The sequence below is a fragment of the Mycetomoellerius zeteki genome, unplaced genomic scaffold (assembly GCF_001594055.1).
Source record: "Mycetomoellerius zeteki isolate Tzet28-1 unplaced genomic scaffold, Tzet1.0 scaffold164, whole genome shotgun sequence".
Classification (NCBI taxonomy): domain Eukaryota; kingdom Metazoa; phylum Arthropoda; class Insecta; order Hymenoptera; family Formicidae; genus Mycetomoellerius; species Mycetomoellerius zeteki.
Window position 1 is genome coordinate 89734 of NW_017256594.1, and position 16457 is coordinate 106190.

The window sequence follows — 16457 nt, forward strand, 5'->3', positions numbered from 1 at the left end:
TTTCTCAGTCCCCATTTTATTTGTCGAATGAGAATAAAAACGTTGCTGACACAATTAAAATGACATTTTATTCAGAATATTAAAGTAGAAACGGGATTGAGAAGGGGGCTAAAAATAGAAACAAAGATACAAATGAATCAATAGAATTTGTAGAATTACAAAAAGCGACATCTTCGCTGTAGTCGAACCTCTGTATTCTTACTGTCTTTTTCTAATTATTGAATTTTGATTTTTGAATGGTTATATTTTTTTCAAGAAAATCACGAGTCACTTCTATCGATACATTGACCGCACAATCAAAGTGGTTCACGTGGCGTGAATTTCATCTCGCTTCTTCGAACATCGTCTCCCTATGAGAGCGACCGAGGTGTACGGAGAACTCTTCTCTTGCGCGGAAATAATTACTCGTGGCAATTAACCGCGTATGTAATTAACTGATAAATTGATGCGTTAACTGCTCGCCATTACGCACATTCAAGATTGATCGTATGCGAGATCGGCCGATATTTAAATCAAAAGCAATTTACGGAACGTTCGTACGCGGGACGCGTACGATATATACCCGTCTACTTTCATACGCGAACCGTGTAAACTTGAGATATTTTACCGAGGAGTCGGCTCGCTTACAGAAACATCTCGAAGATATATAACTCGCGCGATATAAATCTATCGTTCTTTGTTGCAACGGGGACTAATAAAGTAAAGGAACGATCATTACAATGTACATATTTGCGTGGCGAGTGTCATTTGATTATATATTTATGAGTTAAAAGTAGACTCTCATTTATATGCCGCAACTTATTCCGTAATCTTATTCTTCATCGAAATCACGCTATAAATCAGCGATCGGTCATGCTCGATTAGATCGCATATTACGTCCGGAAACCTATTATTACATTTCGTAAATCCTTCAGACGCGCATGCCGTCGCGTATCACGGCTAAGTAGAACGCAACAGTACGTGCCCTTCGAGAGATAATTATCTACTATTATTTATTTACCGATATTATAAGCACTAGCCGATCCCGTTGAGCCGCGACGCTGGAAATCGCGCGGTTACTGTCCAGAGAATTCCATTAGAAAGGAAAACGTAACTGTCTCTCTGTGTATTTCGAAACTTCCGGTATAATTAACGCACAAGTTGGTACGCGCAGGCGGATTTCTCACCCACCACACGATTCCTCTTGCTCGCCCGCTTACCCGCGCCTCGTGGATGACATTAATAAACACCTATTACGCGCAGGACGACGTCGTCGTTCCTCATCGTAAAACTGTTCGCGAGATGAGAAACGGCCGTGGACGTGAGAAATTATCGTCTTAAAACGGGAATCGCGGGGACAAGAGGGAATTAAGATGCGTGCAATTAATTAATAGAGAAATTATTTATTAAAACACTGCGTCTCCCCTGACAGCATAATTGGAGGTTCTATAAATTCTTAAACATGAATCAGTCTTGAGCAATTTCATGAAAAGGCAAGAAAAATGTGGGTGTAGATATTTATTTATTGCGAATTTATTTATTGCAGAACACCGCCTGAAAATTATTATTATTCTGGTGCGGATTATTGAAATCTTAATGAGAGCTCATTATTAAAAGAAAACAAAATCCATTTCGCATTACAATTGAATGATCAGCAATAGCAGTTGTATACTTACATTAGCAATTACTAATAGACCGTGAACTCTCGTAGCAGCTTTTATTGTATCATAAATCACTCGGCCAAGAATGTAGATAAAATATTTCTCTCTATGCTACATCGTATTTCGTTTAATGACACAAATCGTTGTAATGATGGTGTCGTTTTTTCGCGAGTGATACAGCAGAATACATTTCAGTTGAACTAATTGGAACAATAATTATTTATGCATACCAAGATAAACCAATCATTGTATTTTATCGAAGATATTATCGATACAAACAAGCAATAGTTGGATAATTATCGAATTGATTGATTGCCGAGAGCGATCTCGAGTCCTAGAAAATAGATAAATCTTCTTAATTGCGACGCAAAGGAACGATACGAATCAATTTCCCATCCGCGTCCTCGTGCAGAGTCAATCCCATCTCTTGCAACGCGGAATTATCTGACACGCCCGTTTTTTTACAATTTTTAATAATTTCTTGATTCTCAGGGTTTCCCTCGCATAGATTTCTCAAAGCGAGAATGGTCCATTGTAAGATAACTGCGTAAAAATTGTCAATAGAAAAGCGAGCAAAAGTAAAAAAAAAGTGAAATTCAATTACACTTACGCGGATTCCTCGCGTCTATGTTACAACAATCCAGAAGCAATGGAATTCCATCTATTTCGCGAAACTGGAATCATATATTATCATTATGTGTCTTTTTATTTAAAACATCTCGAAGATTTACACACTAACACTATTAGATATCAGAGGAATAATGGTAACCCAATCTCTTGAGTTACATAATATTTTGTTGTGTGTGTCAATATAAATCAAATTCTTCAATTCTGTGATTGAATTATACTTAGTTTCAAGGTAAACGTCCGTATTAACATATGCAATAAATAATAAACTATAAATTGCTTGAGTTAAATTAACGATATATTCAGTAACAGTAGTGGACTTATACAGAAATAATTAAAAATAATTCAAAATGTAATTTGACAACTATAATGAATTTAACAATAAAGAACACATTTGTCTACACGAATGATCGAATGCTATAAAGTCAATATTTCCGTACCGACAACAGATTTATTGTAACTGATGATCAGCAAAAAAGTCATCTGCATCTTACTATCGTGACTACGATGTTCACGTCAACCTTGATACTAGGAGATTGAATTAATATTCCGCCCGCAGGCTCGTGTTTCCGCTCTGATTCATCATAACTAATTTATCTGTCAATACGCATGCGACGTGAACTTTGTCATCTCGCAGATCCGTTAAATTCGCAACGCGTATATCAGATTTCGATCATCTTGCTACATCTCTCAGTCAGATGAAACGCTTAATTTCGCTTTGTCCAACACGACAGGCCGCGTGCTATTGCGTATCTTTTGTTCGCGTATTCCGTATCATCCGCACGCGAGATGTAATCAGCGGGAGAGAAATATCGATTTACCGTACATGCATAGCGCACAACCGTGGCGCGCAACAAAAAGCCAAATTTATATTTTGCAACTGTCAAGGTTCTCTACGTCTTTGAAAATAACCTACCATCATTCACGAGATATAATTTTAATCCCTTGAGTACGGAACAACGTGACGCAAGCGTTCTGTGTGGCCGGAACTCAGCGCTGTGGCTATTCTTTTTTTTCTTCGTATGAAGCTTAAGATACACCGAGTGGTTTCGTAACATATAGTTGAATATATATAGGACTTTTGCGCTAAAATACTTGCGTTTTTCTTAAGCTTGAAATACACTATTTATTTATAGAAATTAATTAATTGTAGATAAATTAGATAGTTAATTTTGTAAATAATTAAAAAAATTAAAGGTATTAATAAGTCAAAAAAATTCTTGTATAAATAATACAATCTGCGCAATTCTTTTATGATAAAAGGAAAGAATTTAAACCGAATCGTGATTTAAAAAAGGAACGAAATAAAAAATTAAACATTTTTAAATTTAATTTAAAAGATGTATCATGAAAAGTAATAATATATAATATTAATAATAATTGAACATGTATGCATATCTTTGTCTTCTTTTTCTGCTTCTTGTTTTATTATTTATATCGATTGTCACATACTCAAGACTTGACGTTCTAATTCTCCTCACGATCACTGCGAGGCGTGCTTTAACGGTATACCCGCAAAATAAAACGCTTGAGATAAGTAAGAAACGTTTCTTATCGACATCAGATAAATTTTGTATAAATTTTATATTCCCCTTCCTTTTTTAAGAACAAAATGTACTAACATAAAATTTATGTAATTATTGCACTTACCAGATCTTGACACATTTTGTTCTTGTGTACCACATTCGCAATGACTTTTATTAGTCCCGCTTTGAAGCCATATGCAGGATGTTCCTGTGGATCACAATTTGCTGTTGTTGCTCCAGATACCTCGATATCCTTTGTATTTGAGCATACATTTACATTCCTCCTTTGAGCATTAGGTGCCACTTGACTTAAATTCGTTATTGGAGTAAAATAATTGTCTGCTTCTTTTCCCATCATATGTAACGACATCAAAAGATCTATAAATATAACTATATTATTTTTACATTCGATCAGATTTTACTGGAAATTGGTATACTTACATTTACAATTAATAAGCAAACTCCTGACATTTTTTGAGATCTTATATTGTGTAGTAAGAAGTCCCATAATATTAAGAATAAGAATAATTTCTGTAGGATCTATGCTATTCACATATGTGTTCACGGTCTTTAAAATGAGATCACTTTTTTTGCAAAATGTTAATGCTAAAAATTCGGCCTGATTCTCTGTGAGCACTGTATTAAAATCAGATTGCCAAGCATTCCAGACTTCATCATAGATAATTTTAAGTAAATCTAACTTTTCGTCCATAGTTACATTATTATATACTTCTTCTACTACATTTGGTCGATGTAACAGGAATAACAATGCATCTTTTGCAGATGTAAAACCTTCTTTGGCAGGTTTTAATAATTGTAAAAACAGATCTTTCTTCTCCATTGTGAAATAGTTATGACATAATTTTTTTAATGCATTGTGCACATAAATGCAAGCTGCATTGGCCAGTAATCTATTATCAGACTGCATGCAACTCCTAAAAATAATTTTTTAATTTTTAACAAATTATAAAAGAAGATCAAAATAAGTTTTATGTATTTATATGTAATATATGATATATAAACTTACAGAATAACTTGTTTCAGATTATCACAATTTAAATATCTTAAAATATCCTCTTCTGTAGATGTAATATTTGGACAGGCATATGTAAATAAATTACATAAAAACTGGATGCTGAGCCTAAGGATATCTAATTCATTATCAGTTAAGTGGTATATGGATTTTCCATGAATATTAATGTAATCTACAGTCCATTCTATGACTCCGTCATAAGGAAAATGAGATTTGTGCGGATAATCACAAGTCTTTCTTTGTTTGCATAAATCACTTTCAACTAATTTGTTATATAAATTCTTATTATATTTAACAGGCTCTACGTTTTCTATCGCATGTTGTTTGTGTTTGTAACTGTCAAGACAAGAGTTCCCCAAACACTTTAAGCATAAAATTGTAATCGTACCCGGAGTGATTTCACTTAAGAGTACTTGACACATTTGTGCTAAGATATTCGCATCGAGTATCGTCCTAAAAAATACAGAATAATTATCATGTATGATTATCTGTCAACTGACAACTTACAAACATTGTTGCATACATACTCTGATTCCTGTCTGACAAAATGCTTAGGTTTGACGTTTTGCAGTAACTGATCCCAGTCTTTTTCATTTATAATCGTTTTTAATTTTTGCGAATCAATGTGTGCCGTCATTTTTAATAAAATTGCCACTGTTTATTGCACAGACGAAGCTCTTCATATAAACACGTGTCAATTGATTAATCAACAGATCATGTGAATGGATAGTTGAATGTAGTTCTCGTTTTCTGAGCGCCTCCGTGCACTAAACGTGCACGTTCATGAACTATTTACCCATATTCCAGCAGATAACATCCAGCGATTTTCGATTTTGTTATTATTGTGTTATGTGTCATTTATGTATTATATATATTGTTCGATTCTATTTCGCGCTATAATGTTCACAGAATATAATTGCGTAATAAATGCATTATAAAAAGAATAAAAATTAGAATAATTTCTAAAAAAGATATTAAAAATATATAAATATAAAGCGGAATATATTTAATATATTCTGTGGACATAGAATTGACACGAAATAGAATCAAAGAATTTAACAAAATCGAAAACTATACCCGGGAAAAAATGAAGAAGATTTCATTATATATGTGTGGATCAAATTAGATCAAATAAGATCAAATTGTATCTGATGAGATTTAGTTTTTAGATATAATCAGATCTTCAGAAATCTAGCTTGGTCTCACATGATTGATGTTATATCCATTAAGATCTAAATAGATAATCTGCTATAATGAATATAAAGAAAGCATATTGTAGATCTACGAGAATATATTGATATATATGAATATTTAACTTTATACAATGAAACTAAATGTAATAAATATTAGATCTACAGAGATATAATAATATCAAAGAAGATATATATGTACAAGTGTAATCTGATAAAAATTGGCGTACACATCTAACAGAGATCTACAGAGATATAATAATATCAAAACAGATCTACAATCTTGGCCAAAGGTATAAGGCAGTAAGGCACAATTGCAATTTTGTCGCATTTTACGAAAAGTTAAATATCTTGACGAAAAAAAATCTTAGAGGTTTTCAACCACACATTTTAAAGTTTAAAAATATATTATATCTAATGAAATAAATGTTTATATATTAGGGTATAAATAGATAAAAGTATATCTACATCGATCTACTTTGATCAGGTCAAAATGAAGATCTCTTAAGGGGATCCTAAACCGATTACCGAACTTGATCGAGGTCGATAGTGCAGACTTTTTTAATTCCAAATTCGATAATAGTGACATCTTTGATTCATTTCTTACATTATATTATATATCGTTCTATCTCACTTAAACGCATACATCCTTATCTAACATATGCCAGCACCATCTATCGCAAGATCGCGCAACTATTACTACACGGAATTTCGACTCTGTTGACAGTCCCAGTCTTCGCAAAGTACCCGTATATACGTATTTTCTATTCGATAGGATTACTTTCCTTCTAGACTTTCAATCTTGGTTCTATAAACTTGGTATCGTTCGTTACAATAATGTGACCTCAGACCTATGCTTATTTTCAAGATATAAACTATAAAACTCTTGTATGAAGCAAATATAGACCTGAGGTGTCAGCTGTACGAGCTAAAAGTAAGCGAATTTTTAAACTTTTCTTCGATTTTCTCCTAAAATCCGATACAGCTGAGGTCCTGTTTGTGCGTACTTTAATTCTGTAAAAACAATTTTTTGCAATCCGTCAATTCAATTCGGAGATATTTCACCGAATGGAAATGATGGTAAAGTAGAACAACTTTAGCATCCCCTTAAGATCTCTTTTTAGATCTAATGAGATCTACATACCTATATATAGTGAAATCTTCATTTTCCCGGATAATACGTTATCTGTCGGACACATTCGTAGCTACGTAGTTCAATGTGCACGTTTTGAGCACATAGAGGTCTCAGTAAACGAATTCCCTCCGTTCCATTTAAAACACTGAATAATTATGATACAAATTTCAATCGATAGGAATAAATGTAATTAAACAAGAGAAATCCTATACACATCTGAGTCTGCAAACTGCACGCCGAAATCTTTTTAGATTTTAAAACGTAATCATAAGCAAAACCGTGTAATATCACTTATTAAATTGACGAGCAATTTAATAATTTTTGATAACAAGCATAAGAATATTAATAATCTAGATGTTAACGAGAATTATAAATCTGTGAAAGAGAGAGATTTTCATTGGACACGTCCGCTGAGTCTACTTTCAGGTTTCACTGTCAGATTTTTTTCTGGATCTGGAGGTAGTGGAGATACCGTGTAACGTTACGCTACTGCTGCTCCAGTGTAATTATTCGTTACACTCTTCATCACTCTCCGTGACTAGCGTTTGTGACAAGTCGGCGTTTTGTACTTTTGCGCTTGCTTTTATTAAAGACAAAACATTAAAGGTAAATTTATAACTTAATCCGAAAACAATTTACGTTAAATATCACATTTATCATCATACTTATGTTACAGTCACAGAATACTCGGTTTCGTTTTGCCATGTCATTCTTTGTTAACTGACCTATTCAGTTTGTTATTCTGTTAATTTAAGCTTTTATCCATTTTTATTGATACTCGAATGTTCTGTCGTGCATTATAATTACATGTAATAATAGATGTTTTTATTTTGTAACTTCATTGAATTTATTTGTGTCATCTTTAGTCGCGCTTAACCTCAAATTTGATTTCTAGAGTGTTGTAGGACGTTTAATGTTTGATCTGTAATCTTAATTTTACAGTACTTTCTTGACAATTTGAAATTAAACAGACAACTGAAATATAAAATAAAGCATTACTTTATATACGTACATAACCTGTGGTTGAATCTCGTTATTCACTGCAAGTACTGAAAATCTACAGTTTACGTTGTGTATACCTTTTCAGTATTCGCAATGAATAACGAAACATAGTCCACGTCTGTAACTTGTGCATCTTCTATCTATTTCAAGATGTTTCTAACACGTTCTGAATACGATCGTGGAGTAAACACTTTCTCGCCAGAGGGAAGATTATTTCAAGTCGAATATGCCATAGAAGCCATAAAGCTTGGCTCTACTGCCATTGGAATCGCAACAACGGAAGGAGTCGTTCTGGCAGTGGAAAAACGTATTACTTCAACTTTAATGGAACCGACAACTGTAGAAAAAATTGTAGAAATCGATAAACATATAGGATGTGCAGCATCTGGTTTGATGGCCGATTCACGGACAATGATCGATAGAGCTCGAGTCGAATGCCAGAATCATTGGTTTGTCTATAACGAAAGAATGACAGTGGAGTCGACTGCTCAAGCTGTGTCTAATTTAGCTATACAGTTTGGAGACAGCGATGATGATGGCACTGCCATGTCTAGACCATTTGGTGTAGCAATGTTATTTGCGGGGATCGATGAAAAAGGTCCACAACTGTATCACATGGATCCATCTGGTACGTTTGTTCAATTTGATGCAAAAGCCATAGGATCTGGTAGTGAAGGAGCTCAACAAAATCTTCAAGAAGTATATCATAAGGTAATTTGCGTTATTGTTGAATTGAACAATTGTTGACATTGTGTATTAAATGAATATTGTTGTTACAGTCCATGACACTCAAGGAAGCATTGAAATCTGCGCTGACAATATTGAAGCAAGTAATGGAAGAAAAACTGAACGATACCAATATTGAAGTGATGACAATGACGCCCGGGCAATTGTTTCACATGTTTTGCAAGGCAGAATTACAAGAGGTGATTAAAGATATTGCTTAAAAAGCTATATGGGTACACACGTACGAGTTAAACAAACGGTTTCACCAGATCATGGAGAAATAAACATATTTCTTAATGGAATAGCGTGTAATGCAAATGTAAATTATATCTCTACTTTACACACGGAGCAAATACTTTACGTCTGTATATTTAATATTTTCATTTATCGTCCTTAAAGAGAAAATATTACGGAAAAAGAAAATATCAAGTGGATTTATATTGCCTTTCGTGTTGCATTCCTCTAATCTGCTTCCTTCAATTATTTTTATACTGAAACTTTAATTTTTCTTAAAATTTCTATATAAAAGCAGTTTAATGGAAATATATATGTGTGTGTGTACATCGCATATATAAATCAATGCAGAATCGACATTTCTATTAAGGAAATATCGATTCTGTATTGAGAAAAAAATCTGTTGCAGATAAAAGTTAAAAAAATAAAATAAAAAATGCGTAAGTGATAGGACAACTTATATTTCAAATACACATATCTATACATAAAATAAAATTTAAATAATTTACCCCAATTTATTTCATTTAGCTAATAGACTTCAACACCACATCGGATGAGACTGTCATAAGACCAACAGCCGATAATTTCTTGCCAAACCCTTCCCAGCCCTCTACTTCCCTCAAAGGGTAAACAGTCATTTTAGATGCCTCTCTCCAGGTACTCCTGCTTTCCAATCCTATATGTATTTTTATACATTGTTTCATTTTCCTATATAGTTATTTTGTCAATATGAATATTGATAGTATTTGGGTAAATATAAAATAAACTTTAATTTACGAATTCATATAGAATAATATATTAACAAAATAATATATAATTTAATACACACACACATATATGTATGATATATATATATATGTATGATATACACAGTTGCATTATGATTGAATTATTTAATTTATTATTTAAATTTAAAATATCTTTTATATTATTATAAAATTTAGTGATAATTTATTAATTTTTTTATATCGTTACGTAATAATTCTAACGAAATATTTCGTTTTCATCTGATATACGTCAAGTACCTCGAAAATTATCGTAAAAAGAATTGAAACGAATAACCGCAAATAGTCGAAGGTTTTTTGTTACAAGCGGCAGTAATAGTGTGACACAAACGGGCATTTCCAGATCGATTCGTTGTTAAATTCGTAGCGGTCGGAAATGGGTGTGCGACGGATGGCTCGTTTTCGATTAAAAGCTGCCCGCCGCGACTGAATGCGCGTATCCGAAATCAATAATTAATTTTGCCAGCTAGCCGAGAACGGGGCGAAATGGCTCCGAGAGCTTGGCGGAAATGGTCGGATACCGCTTGGTTGGATGCTGTGATGCTCCGATAAAACGTCCCTTTTTATCCCGTTCTCTCGGCTGCCAGATTATTGGATATTATTCCATTTCAAGCGTTCAATCCCGCTACGATTCGCTCGCTTGGATTCCCACGGGGGTTTCCCTGTCGCCTATTGATTGCACGTAACTCTTAAAATGTCTATACGTGTGACACCGCTGAAATGTGTATGAATCTACATTTTTGTCCCGCCGTGCCTGACACACCCTGTATCCTGCATGAATCGAATCCATTAACCGTATATGAAAAAAGCCACTCAGATATCCGTACAGTATTTTTTATCGCGTTAAAAAACGCGTTTCGCATGAGATGCGTATTTCCCGAGTGCGCTTAATGCAGGGAAAGTAATAATAATTGAATAGAAACTTTTATTATAATCATTCGAGAACGATTGTAGCAATACAACCACAAGCTGATACAAGATAAATAAATTATTTTAAAGATAATATATATTCACAATGATATGCAAAATAATTATTTAAATATATATTAAAAATAATTTCTTTAATATTCGTATTTACAAGAAAAGAAAGGATGGCAATTAGTTTTCTACCGCATAATGTGGTTTAATAATTGACTGTGTGTTTCGCGAAAATTACTTTCGCCGGAAAAAAGATTTCAGAACAGTAGGAAACGGTATGGTCGTGGATTATTGAGGGTGGATCGCTCGGCGGAAGCGATATGGGTTCGAGGAGGACTAAGGGACTAAGGTAAACGGAGTGAGAAAGAGAGACCGACTCGAGTACGGCGAGCACGGCCGAGGACTGGTAATTAACTGTGATGAGAGAGAGGCGGTGGGATAGTCCCGTTTGAGTTCCTGAGAATCCCCGGGGACCTGACCCGTCGTATCAGACGCCAAACACTCACTCCCACACATCGAAGCCGAAAACCCGTCGTCCTCGGGGCGCGCGTTGCTACGTTCAAGTTTCGCTACGATAATTGCCTTCGCTTCACAGTCGCGCCACCGACACCCGCCACAGCGACGGATAAGAGAGCCCGCCCCTATTTTCCTTCCTTCGCGAATAAACCTGGAACGGGGTTGGAACATTGGAAAGTGGAAGTAGATAATGGTGTGCAGAAATTTAGTTTACGCGATTGAGTTCCCTTGTGTCACGGGAAAGCCGTAAAGCGGTGTCTACAATGAGATTTTATAAAGGCGTAACTTAAGTCTCAAGCCGTAGGAAATTGATTAATCACAGTCGAATGTGAGGAGAATAGGTAATCGACTATGATTAGCTTCTTAATCGACTATGATTAATTTTTTACGACTTAAAGTTTAAAGTTTAAGTTTTATGCTTTAATATCTCATTGTAGACGTCGCTTATATATATATATATAAAGTATATATCATCTTTCTAAAGACGATCAAAGTAAAAAATATGCAGCGAATTAAATGCAAGATATAATTATCAATTATGACAAGTGTAAATTATGTTAAAATTAAATAAGTAGTTTTTTGTATCAATACACCTATTAAGAAACGTAAAAAATTATTCAGGAAGCTATATTTATCAGGTGAAATTTTCCTTTGAAACAATCCTTTTGGATATATTACAATTGGTGATAAGTTCTCCCATTAAAACAATTACGAAATCGTGATTATGCATATCAGTCCGGAAACAAAAAGCGTTATGTATCGTTCCGCGAGATGAACGAAGTACGAAACGCAAGGCAGCTGCGATGCAGCAGGAAACTTTCTTCTTTATTATTACCAAAGAGCCTCGATAGAAAACCGGAAGTGCGCGCGGCATCTCAGCATAGGTAAGATACCCGTACAACACGGAGCTATAATTCACGCATCGCAGAATCGTCGCCATTTTTTTTTCACTTTCACAGAGAGCCGGTCGTTCGCCCAACGTGAACGCCGCGGTCTCTCCTCACGTTGCATCGCGGTAGCACTACACGTACGTCGTCTGTGCTCACACAATTACGGTATAACGCTACGGTCGCGAGTACGGCGATCGTTTCATAGACCACTAACTAATCTTGTCGTTAGTTCGTTACGTGTTCTAATAATATGCTACCTAAGTACATCCGATATTATAAATTGCGCTTAACGAGATGAAAGGGAGTGGAGAGGGATTGATTTTACAGCGATCTTCTAAGTATTGCGTCATTATCGATTTCTCCCATGTTCGATAATACCCAAGAAGTTTCCCGTAATTTTTTGCCAACGTATAAACAGATACGGAACCCAGATTTTATTAATGGCTAAACGAGCGTTCGAAAGAAGAGGTGAAACGTTCGTCGGATTTTTAGATATGGCATACAACGAATATCTTAATCTTTATTCGTATTTAATTGCGTGCTACGAATTTTAATTACGCCGCCGCCGCAGCGACTGATAATATCGATAGGAAACCCGAGTAAAGCCGGCTGTCTGTCCTGTGTAACGAAACAGGAAATTCGTTCGTTAATATGGCCGACCCAATTTCACCAGAAATATTTTATCTTTCCTCTACAAGCGAATATCCAATATCAACTTAAATAAATTAATTTTTATAAATTTGTGAATATTAATGAAATTAACGCTAACAGAATGTGTTTAATATCGGACGCTCGAAGCTCACGTAAATTATGCTGACGTTTCTTGCGTTTGTATACTTAAAAGTGGTAAAATAGCCTATCAAATTTCAATCGGGAAAGATCGACTTGGTGAAAGGAGTGGCGAGATAGCATTCGGATGTCGTAGACACGCTTTGGAATATTACGTTTTACGTGTGTATATACGCGGCAGGCTCGATAGCCCCGACGGAGAAAGTAATGCTTTCTTGAACGCAAACACGCATGTATCTAGTGCTCTTAATTGCGGCCCAGGATCGCTCGGGAATCGAAAGTGTTTGCGGAAGTTCGCGCAGCTTCTGTCTCGAGACTCGGACACGCACCCCTTCCTTTCTGCCTTTTTACCTGTGATTTTTGCATTTTCGCGCTCGAGGACTTAATGATCTCTCGACAGGCTAACATCAATAATATCGCGGCTTTTACCTGCTCGCTGGACCGGAAGGCAAACGCGGAAAGCGTCGCTATAATTTACGAGCGAGTGTTGACTCGTATTTTTTGGACTTTGTAGTCGGTGAATCTTTTTTTTTTATTTTTTTTCTATTTTATGTCAATTGCTTGGATAATACGATACGCAAGGAACGCGCGTTTCTTCGCCGACGAGAACAATGAATTTAAAAGAGTGAAACTCTCGCTCAACAGTCGACTAAATTTTCTCGAGAAAGTGAATCTTGACGTTGATTTATGCTCTCACTATATGCGCAACATGTTTGATATGGTTAGCATGAATCTGCGCGTCATACACCATAACGGACGATGTATTATTCCATCTCTCCGCGTTATCTTGCATTCCATCTTGTTACGTACGATAAGAAAAGTGATCTAAGTATTTTAGATCTGTTATTAAGATAAGGATCGAGAAAAGTGAGGTGTAATAGGCAGAATATTTATTAAATCTTTGATATAAAAAAAGATACGTATATTGTTTTTCACAATGAGTTTTTTTTTTTACTTAACTTACTTACGTTTCTAAGTATGGTAATAATACCTCACAGCAATACTATATACGTGAACATAACGGATTGCTGCGAATGTTGAGCCAATAATGTGCGCTGGAATCTGCACGTAATTGTGCACCTTTTTAGAGCATAGAAAAGTATACATTTATTTATGTTTCGGATATGTTAATTTATTAATATGCGCAGAGGATTCGTTTCGTTACCGCAGAGGACATAATCCATTGAATAATCGATTTCGCTTAACTTATTATCATAATACACAGTCTAAGAGTATTGCCGAATAACCGCTACGTTTACCTGGATTTCCGGAAATATAATACAAGAATACGGTAAACTCGTCAATCGCGACAGTTAATTGTCACCTCCATATTTCTCCTAATTCGTTAATAATCTCGGAACAAAGATCTTTGATATAACTGATCAGCTTAAAGCTAAAATTTCTCGTATAGCTCTAGAGATTACTTCTCGAGAATTGATGAACTAATCCGACGAGAAGTATTCAATCGGAAATATCAATTCGGAGAAAAAACACGCGATCATCTAACATCGAGAGAGTGAAAGCGTTTTGTAAAGATAAAACGCTTCTCGATGTTCGTTTCTCGCGTCCGCTCCGTGATTCGTCGTCGCAAGGATCAGCCGTGATGAATCGAATCGTAACCTCCACCGCCGCCACTGTGGAAGTCGCCTCCACCGCCGCCACCGTGGAAGTCTCCTCCGTCGCCGCCACCATATCCGCCACCATAGCCACCCCCATCGCCGTAACCGCCGCCTCCACCCAGATCACCGTGATCGTACTTCGGTATGTGAATCGGTATGTGCACCGGAATCTTAACTGGCACCGGTATTTCTTTCTCGACCGGAACCGGAACCTCCTTCTCGACGATGTACGGCTTGTCAACTGGCACTTTGATCGGCACCGGAATCGGCTTTTCTACCGGCACCGGTACTGGTTTGTGAACATGGTACGGTTGCGGAACCGGCACCTTCACATGCACCGGATATGGTTTTTCCACCGGCACTGGGTACGGTTTGTCGACTGGCACCTTCACTTCGTACGGTATTGGCTTTTCGACCGGCACCGGATACGGTTTTTCGACGGTGACCGGATATGGTTTCGGCACAGGGACTGGATACGGCTTATCCACTGGTACCTTCACCTCGTAGGGTACTGGTTTTTCAACAGCATACGGCTGCGGAACCGGCACCTTTATCTTCACCGGGAAGGGCACGTGCTTCTCGACGGTGTAGGGCTGTGGTATCGGTACCTTCACCGGTACCGGAATGTGCTTTTCCACGGTGTAGGGCTGTGGCACGTATACTTTGACCTCGTAAGGCTTATCCACCGGCACCTTCACTTCGTACGGCACCTTCTTCTCGACAGTGTACGGCTGCGGCACGTGGACCGGCACTTTGACGAACACCTTCACAGGATAGGGCACATGCTTTTCGACGGTGTAGGGCTGCGGCACGCCGACCTTCACTTCGTATGGTACGTGCTTCTCCACCAGATAGGGTACGTGCTTCGTTACTTCATAAGGTACCGGCACTTTCTTTACAACCGTCACCGTCTTCACATGCTCATCATAACCAATGCCACCGTCACCGCCGCCACCGCCACCGTGCAGATCGCCACCGCCACCGCCTAAATCACCGAAACTATGCTGGAGTCCACGTTTTTCCGTTTTCTTCTCCGTTGATTCCGCTTCGACATTCTGCGAGCTCTTTTCTGCCTTGCTCGAATCCTTCGCGCATATAACTTGCGTGGCCACTGCCACCAAAATGATGGCAATCTGAAATCATGTTAAAATAATGTTATTATAAATTTTTTATATAATCAATAATTTTATATATATAATATATTTAATAATTTAATATAATTATAATTAATAAATGATAAATAATAAAAATTGAAAGATGTGAAATTGCACTAAAGTATTATAAGACACTAGACTTGAGATATTTCATTTTACTTTGTGAGAACAGATTAACTTGTAGAAGGAAAAAATTTTTTCAGACATATTAATCTCATGTTATAAAACGATATTTGCTATTTGATTTGATATAATATGTGGATGGATTAATTTACCTTAATATTCATTCTTGAGTTCACGTATATTTTAGCGTGGCGTATGACCACTAACTGAACCAAGCTGAGCCTTATATACTTCGCGCTATAATAGCTTAGCACTTTCCCTGCACCTCATCGCTCATATTATCCATACGGGGTCTTACTTTACGTACACTGACAAAAAAGTTGGCTAGGCGAGTTCAGGAAATGGATACACACACGAATTTGTTTCGTGACACACAGCCTAAAGTTTGATCTATTTTAGGTGTTAAATTAATTTTTTTCTGCTCGATACAAATAGCAATTAATATATAACATAAATTTTAATAAGTATATTATTATGTAATTTTATTATGTGCATGAAAGATTTTTTCTTTTTATCCACAGTTTTATTTTAAAGAAAATTTTAATAAATT

At 36.1% G+C, this 16457-nt stretch overlaps 3 protein-coding genes across 5 annotated transcripts; 1 reads left to right on the forward strand and 2 right to left on the reverse strand.

The window, feature by feature from the left end:
• Positions 1–1501: 1501 nt before the first annotated feature.
• On the reverse strand, positions 1502–5537 carry LOC108721227 (ataxin-10). 3 transcript variants are annotated; one of them, XR_001936558.1, is made up of 7 exons: positions 5354–5537; positions 4821–5279; positions 4235–4728; positions 3918–4171; positions 2251–2314; positions 1656–2183; positions 1502–1533 (listed from the first exon to the last, which is right to left on the reverse strand). XR_001936558.1 is itself a non-coding variant. In XM_018445642.1 (6 exons), the coding sequence occupies exons 1-6, from the start codon at positions 5461–5463 to the stop codon at positions 1996–1998; spliced, it is 1569 nt and encodes a 522-aa protein (XP_018301144.1). In that variant the 5' UTR covers positions 5464–5537; the 3' UTR covers positions 1561–1995. The 3 variants fall into 3 exon arrangements, 1 of the variants encoding a protein (XP_018301144.1); XR_001936559.1 differs by lacking the exon at positions 1502–1533 and having other exon boundaries at positions 1561–1840; positions 1920–2183; XM_018445642.1 differs by lacking the exon at positions 1502–1533 and having other exon boundaries at positions 1561–2183.
• Positions 5538–7653: 2116 nt separating this feature from the next.
• Prosalpha5 (proteasome alpha5 subunit) lies at positions 7654–9288 on the forward strand. The gene is made up of 3 exons (XM_018445629.1): positions 7654–7757; positions 8304–8864; positions 8933–9288. The coding sequence occupies exons 2-3, from the start codon at positions 8304–8306 to the stop codon at positions 9098–9100; spliced, it is 729 nt and encodes a 242-aa protein (XP_018301131.1). The 5' UTR covers positions 7654–7757; the 3' UTR covers positions 9101–9288.
• Positions 9289–13920: 4632 nt separating this feature from the next.
• Positions 13921–16139, reverse strand: Vajk4. The gene is made up of 2 exons (XM_018445599.1): positions 16060–16139; positions 13921–15763 (listed from the first exon to the last, which is right to left on the reverse strand). Exons 1-2 carry the CDS (start codon positions 16069–16071, stop codon positions 14606–14608), a joined length of 1170 nt encoding a protein of 389 aa, XP_018301101.1. The 5' UTR covers positions 16072–16139; the 3' UTR covers positions 13921–14605.
• Between the last annotated feature and the right edge of the window lie 318 nt (positions 16140–16457).

What these genes read in the sequence shown, in the direction of transcription:
- LOC108721227 (XM_018445642.1), bottom strand. Translation starts at nt 5,463, where the DNA reads ATGACGGCACACATTGATTCGCAAAAATTAAAAACGATTATAAATGAA. An exon ending in TTTGCTTATTAATTGTAAAT is followed by an intron (nt 4,172 to 4,234) that starts GTAAGTATACCA and finishes TTATATTTATAG; the next exon opens with ATCTTTTGATGTCGTTACAT. An exon ending in CATAGACGCGAGGAATCCGC is followed by an intron (nt 2,184 to 2,250) that starts GTAAGTGTAATT and finishes ATTTTTACGCAG; the next exon opens with TTATCTTACAATGGACCATT.
- Prosalpha5 (XM_018445629.1), top strand. Translation starts at nt 8,304, where the DNA reads ATGTTTCTAACACGTTCTGAATACGATCGTGGAGTAAACACTTTCTCG. An exon ending in TTCAAGAAGTATATCATAAG is followed by an intron (nt 8,865 to 8,932) that starts GTAATTTGCGTT and finishes TTGTTGTTACAG; the next exon opens with TCCATGACACTCAAGGAAGC.